The 6000-nt window shown below is 55.3% G+C and overlaps 3 protein-coding genes across 3 annotated transcripts; all 3 read left to right on the plus strand.

The window, feature by feature from the left end:
- Window positions 1-754: 754 nt before the first annotated feature.
- Window positions 755-1003, plus strand: SPRG_15336 (hypothetical protein; the record flags this gene model as incomplete). Its single annotated transcript, XM_012354395.1, has 2 exons — window positions 755-796; window positions 839-1003. The coding sequence occupies 2 exons, from the start codon at window positions 755-757 to the stop codon at window positions 1001-1003; spliced, it is 207 nt and encodes a 68-aa protein (XP_012209785.1).
- Window positions 1004-1504: 501 nt separating this feature from the next.
- On the plus strand, window positions 1505-3163 carry SPRG_15337 (TKL protein kinase; the record flags this gene model as incomplete). The annotated part of the gene is made up of 2 exons (XM_012354396.1): window positions 1505-2454; window positions 2509-3163. 2 exons carry the CDS (start codon window positions 1505-1507, stop codon window positions 3161-3163), a joined length of 1605 nt encoding a protein of 534 aa, XP_012209786.1.
- An 829-nt stretch (window positions 3164-3992) lies between these two features.
- Window positions 3993-5331, plus strand: SPRG_15338 (hypothetical protein; the record flags this gene model as incomplete). Its single annotated transcript, XM_012354397.1, has 2 exons — window positions 3993-4484; window positions 5275-5331. 2 exons carry the CDS (start codon window positions 3993-3995, stop codon window positions 5329-5331), a joined length of 549 nt encoding a protein of 182 aa, XP_012209787.1.
- Between the last annotated feature and the right edge of the window lie 669 nt (window positions 5332-6000).

A 6000-nucleotide genomic window follows, 5' to 3' on the forward strand; every position in this document is an offset into this window, starting at 1 on the left:
GCGAACACGGCGTCGCTGGGCCTTTGACCTAGCTCAATGCTCCGATCCAAGACTACAGAAATGGTACTAGTATTGTTCTGTCTATCGCAGTGGCGCCTATGAAATGCGGGAAAGTGTCTAGTGTGTTGAGACCTCATTTTCGACAAAAATTGGTCGGTCCATCGCCACTTCACCTTATTCTTTTTCAATCGATTCCAACACACCGCGCAACGTAGCAACACACCGAATGCACCTACAATCCGTCGACGTAGGAATGAAACCGTCACCGAACCGATATTCTTCTATCGCATCGGGTTATGCCAATGGGTACATCGATCTCCTTGGCCGACCTCTTTGCTCCTTTCTTGGGCGGGATGCGATTTCGTGATTCTCCGTGGTCTCTGATCATGACGCTCTTGTTGCGTACTGCAGTGCTGGACTATGAGCAGTGAATACCTTGTTGCGGGGTTTTGTTGCAACTTGAATCGCATTCCTAACCCAACAGAACGCCAACGAACACGACGGTGCCGCTCGTCGAGACCTGAGTACGATAAACAATGCAAATGAATAGTACACCAATGCAGTTGGCAAGAGCGTTCAATAATCTATGGGTTGCCGGCGGGTCGACAAAGCCGGCTAAACCTTTGGAAGTTGATAACACCGTGTGGCAGTAGACGCCTTTTACAGTGGTTGAGCACGGGATACTTATCTATGCACAGCTCTCCAACCACAAGGTCGGAACAAGGCGATGTGTTTGTATCGAGAAACCGTTGGGATGGGACTGTACAGAAGCCTGTGGTCAGGGCTTCAGCAGTCAGTTCGCGCTTCCTTGACCCGCACCGTTTTAGGTCGCACCAAGGTCACGTGGCCGAACGTCCTGTACCGCAACCTCCAGTCGCTGACGCCGCCTCATTTGCTGGTGTCTCTGAATGACCTAAAGAACGGCGTAGCTTTGCCGTCGATGGCTACGCCTTGTCGTCATGGGTCTCACTCGCGGCCGCAAGCACCCCCGGGTGACTACTAAAGAGCGAAATGCGCCCCGCGCTGCCGCCTGCGCAGCCACGACCCGGCGAGCGAATAAAGAAGGAGATTGCTAGTCTCTACCAAGGACAGAAATTACAGTATCCTTGTGTCTACATATGCAAAGTCTTTGTATTAACAACGAAGCTAACGCGATACTACAATGTAGTACATAAAGCTCGAGCCATATGCTCGACTGCTTGTGGACACCCCTAAAAATTGATATCGGGCCTTTCCCTTGGATTCATGATGCTGGTGGTCCTAACCATGAAACATTATCTTGATTTGACTATGAACGCATCGTGGCCCTGGGAGGAAGGACGCCACATTTCGGCAAATTTGGGTGTCAAACCTCGCTCCTGGCAAACTACCTAGGGTTTAATACCTAGCGTACTAGAGTCAAAGGTTGAAGTTCAAGAAGTTTCTACTCTGCGGTTTTCAAGATGATTGCATTGCACACTTCGATTGACGTTCCAACCCAATGGTGGTCCCAACCCACGCGCCAATGGCCAGGTCCGATTGCACGCAGGAGGCGCCGTGCTACGACCCGGTCAACAAGGAGTGCGTTGCCGGCGATCGCGCGCGCGACAACGGTGCCGGGCTCGTCTTCTGCGCGCCGCTCGTCGGATCCTGCACGTACAAAGGGTGGTGCTACGACGTGAACTCACGCTGCGTCTGCACGGGCGTGCGTCCGTGTTTCAAATTCACACAGGCGTACGGAACGGTCTGCGTGGCAGAAAATGCCGAGTGCACCGCCGGCACGAGCATCTACAACGAGCTCTGTCCTCCTAGCGATGTCACGGTCTCGCCGACGTCAGCTCCCACGTCCAGTGGCGCAACCACAAACAACGCGTCGACACCGACATCGACAAGACAACCTTTATCATGGACGCCCACACCGACGCCCACACCGACGCCCACGCCGACGACTAGCCATGTGGCCTCTTCGTCGGGGTCCAGTTCGTTTTCGACGATCTTCACCGTCGGTGGCGTCATCCTCAGCGTCGTGGTCGTTGCGTACGTGATCCTCCGGAAGCGTTGTCGCCAGCGCCCTGCGCCGGTGCAGCAATACCATGCGTACGAAGAACCGGCAGCCGACCGACCGCTGACGCCCGTGTATGCCTACCCCATGGCGACCCAGTCGTACAAGCCATCAACGGCAACGACCCACGCTACGAGCTCGACGCGAACGACGACTGTGCACTCGACGCAATCAACGACACCGGCGGTAGCCGCCATGGATCCCGGCGCCTTCAACATGAGCGACTTGGAGATGTATCGCATCTCGGGCGCCGACGTCACGGTCGTGAAAACGCTTGCGAGCGGCGGCTACGGCGTCGTGTCGCTTGCGACGCTGCATGGCGCGCGCGTCGCGCTCAAGAAGCTCACGGCTGAGAAGGAGTGGTCGTCCGAGGACGTGGCCAAGTTCATCGCCGAGATCCGGCTCATGACCAAGTATTATGCCACCGTCTGTCCTTGTCATCGTGACCGCTCATGGTGGTGACGTAGGATGTCGTCACTTTTTATTGTCGGCTTTGTGGGCGTTGTGTGGACGCGACCGACCGACGTCATGCTCGTGACCGAGTTCATGGACGCCGGCGACCTCCGCGACGTGCTCCAGAGCCAACCCGACTTGCTGTGGGCGACCAAGCTCTCGATTGCCTTCGATATCGTCCAAGGGCTCGTCTACCTCCACACCCTCGAGCCCAAGGTGCTGCACCGCGACCTGAAATCCCGCAACGTGCTCCTCAACACGAGCATGGCGGCCAAGCTCACGGACTTCGGCATCTCGCGCGAGCTGGACGACGCGACCATGACCGCCGGCATCGGCACGTACCGCTGGATGGCGCCCGAGGTGCTGCAGGAAGGCCACTACGACGAGTCGGCCGATATCTATGCGCTCGGCGTGCTGCTCACCGAGATCGACACGCACGCTGTGCCGTACGCAAACCTGCGCAACGCCAGCGGCCGGCCGTACACGGACACGGCGATCATGGCCAAGGTCATGACCGGCGAGTTCCGACCGAGTTTCTCGCATGCAAGCCCGGCCTGGTACCAAGAGCTCGGCGTTGCGTGCATGTCGCAAGACCCAACGCTTCGACCCACCGCGATGCAAGCGGCCTCGACGTTGCATCGGGAAGTTCGCCGCGTCGAGGGAAAGTAATATCGTTTCAGTGAGCGTCGTTGATTCTTTTAGACGAAATGCGTGGAGGATCGAGGTACTAACGCTACTGTGTCGCGACCGCCGTCGCCGTGAGCAGTACCGACCGCCACCGCAGTTGTCGCAGCGGAGTGGTTCCAGGTCACAATCACCGTCGTCACAACGGTACAATCTCGCCACCGCCGTCGTCGTTAGCAGTGCCGACCGCCGCCGCCGTTGTTCCAGAAGAGCGGTTGTCAATCGTGGCCACCGTCGTAAATCCCGAGCGGTGTTGTGCCGTCGCCGCCATAGTCGTGGCCACCGTAGATGAGGCGAAGCAATGTCGATGCTGCCGTCGTCACGGATCGCTACCGTGTCGCGACCGCCGTCGTCAGGAGCAGTGCCGGCCGCCACCGCCGTTGTTCCAGCGGAGCGGTATTGGGTCGTAGCACGATAGCCTGTCGGTACCTGTCGTGCCTGGGCAGTACCGACTACAGGCGCCGCTGTGATCGCCGCCGCACGTGACGAGACATGCATCGTCGTTTGGTTCCTGCGTTCTGAGGCTCTTTGCGGGAGCCGAGGAGAGATGATGGCCCAAAAAGCGCTTTTTATCGAGAGGCCGCGGGCGTGAAACATACGATGCTCGTCCGTGCCTTGGCCATGATCTCTTGTCTTCTTTGGTACCTTGGACGGTTTTTCGCTGGCTTGTCGTTCGGCACCAACAAATTCTTACAAATCTTTGAATCCTGACAGAACTGCCCGAATCGACAGTGCATCCACGGCCACGTCTATCAACGAGAAAGATTGATCGTCAGGCTCTCGCCACAAACGATCTCAAACTTCAAATTGACTTATGGACTGGTCCTTGTTTCGCACGGTCTTTCTCGCGCGGCACGAAGGCGCCATCGATGAACTCCATCGTCTGTCACCCTCGGGGACCACGCTCTTGGCGGTTGTGGACAGTCGACTGGTGCGCTACGCCTGCTGCGCGCTGGTCCTCCTCGGCGGCGTCTATGTTGTCACGACCCGACTACCGCTTCTGACGTACGTTGCTGCCCTTTATACGAGCATCGTGGGCATTTCGTTGGCCCATGCGCTGGGAATGCCCGTGCAGTACGAAGCTGTTTTGGCGCCGCTCGTGGCGGCGGTCGCCGGCTCCCACCCACGCGTCGGCCGCGTTGCGTCTGTCCTGCTCTGGAGCGCCACAGTGTGGACCCAGCTCTACGCGTCGACGTTGCCGGCGCTGATGAAAGATGCAGCTGCAGAAGCACAGGGTCTCTTTGCCATACCTTTTCTTTTCCGCGGCGGCGAGTTTGCAGATATCTTGTGCCTTGCGAGCGACTCGGTACTATCCTTCCTCGGTATCTGTGCCATTGTCCTCTACATGCACTGACATGCGCTGGCCATCGATGCGACGCCACGAAAGCACCGGATTATCCAGATAAAACGGTACAGTGGTTGGCAGCATAACACTTTCAGAATAACACTTTCGGTACGGTACCTGCTGTGTACTTTCAGTACGGCGTTTTCGGTATAAGCTTACTCGCAGTCTGACATGCGATTGCTGCGAAATGTAACAATCACATCAAAATTTATTTTGCATAACCAAGATAGCTTCGCAGCCATCTACACCAAACGTACGAGTAGCTCAAAAACATGTTCTCAAATACTATAGCTAGGCATGAATTAGGGACTGTGTAGGTGCTATTTATCGCTGTGAACGACTATAGTAAGCGTTGGCGACGCTTTTACTTTTTGTTTGCAGACGTTGTGAGGTTGTAATCGCAGTGGTAGCTGTAGGAATGGATGAAGTGGCCACGTGGTGACATGAGGGGAAACCGCCACTGAGGGCTGGTGAAACCCACTCGGATCCACGAGCGGTTGGACATAACGGCTAAAAGATATCAACAGTCGAGGTTATCGAGTTGGCGATCGAATATGTGGCAGACATAACAAGGTGCTATCACGTTAGTTGATGCACACCATAACTCCATGTACCATGGTATCCTTGCTAGCAGCTCATAGTGATAGGTCTAGAGTTCAGTTGAATAGACACCACCAGTGTGAGTGATTCCTGTGACAGAAAACACATGTGATATGTGGCTGCCAACGGCGCTTGGAGAAACGCAATCTAGCCGCGCATCGGCGATCACCTTTTACAGTACCAGTTCATGTACAAGAAATCGTTCTAGATAATGTAGTATGTGGACCTTTCTCACGTGTGGGTGATGCACTAGCTTGCTATATTTGCCGTGGTGATTCACCGTTTAACGAGGATCAATCGAAAAGTGATTTAATTAGTCGATACTGGCGGCTTGGCCTGGCGTGTGGTGCAACCTGCTTACTAGTAGGGGTGCTTCTCTCTATTTTAGAATATTGTGTGGACTGTGAGACTTGAGTGGATATATGAACTGTTGGGTGGTAGCAACTGTCAGCTGCGACTGTCGTGCCGTCTTGCAACAAAAAGCCAGATTCGTATCCAACGTGGACACGACAAGTCAAACTTTGTTACCGGTACACAGCCACGACACGCTTATTGCAACGCTACGTAAAGCACAATTCGTGTGTAATGCTGGTCTGTTGGTCAGTTGTGTTTTATTTACAGTATTGTGGCGTCCATGCATGGCGTCCATGTGTACGGGTAACACGCAGCAAGGCCGCGCCAGTGTTGTTTTATGTTCGCGGAGCGTTCCAGGCACCTGCACAACGAACCTCTCCCCAACCAACCCCAAAACAAAGACGTCCAAGCCCCGCAAATACATGAATCCACCCGCCCCTTCAACTCAATCTCTTTCCGCCCGCTCTGCTTGTCCTCTACCCCTAGCCCTAACCCAATCCGGGAAGAATCAGGGAGCAACGGA

This window comes from Saprolegnia parasitica (genome assembly GCF_000151545.1).
Source record: "Saprolegnia parasitica CBS 223.65 unplaced genomic scaffold supercont2.159, whole genome shotgun sequence".
Taxonomy (NCBI): domain Eukaryota; phylum Oomycota; class Saprolegniomycetes; order Saprolegniales; family Saprolegniaceae; genus Saprolegnia; species Saprolegnia parasitica.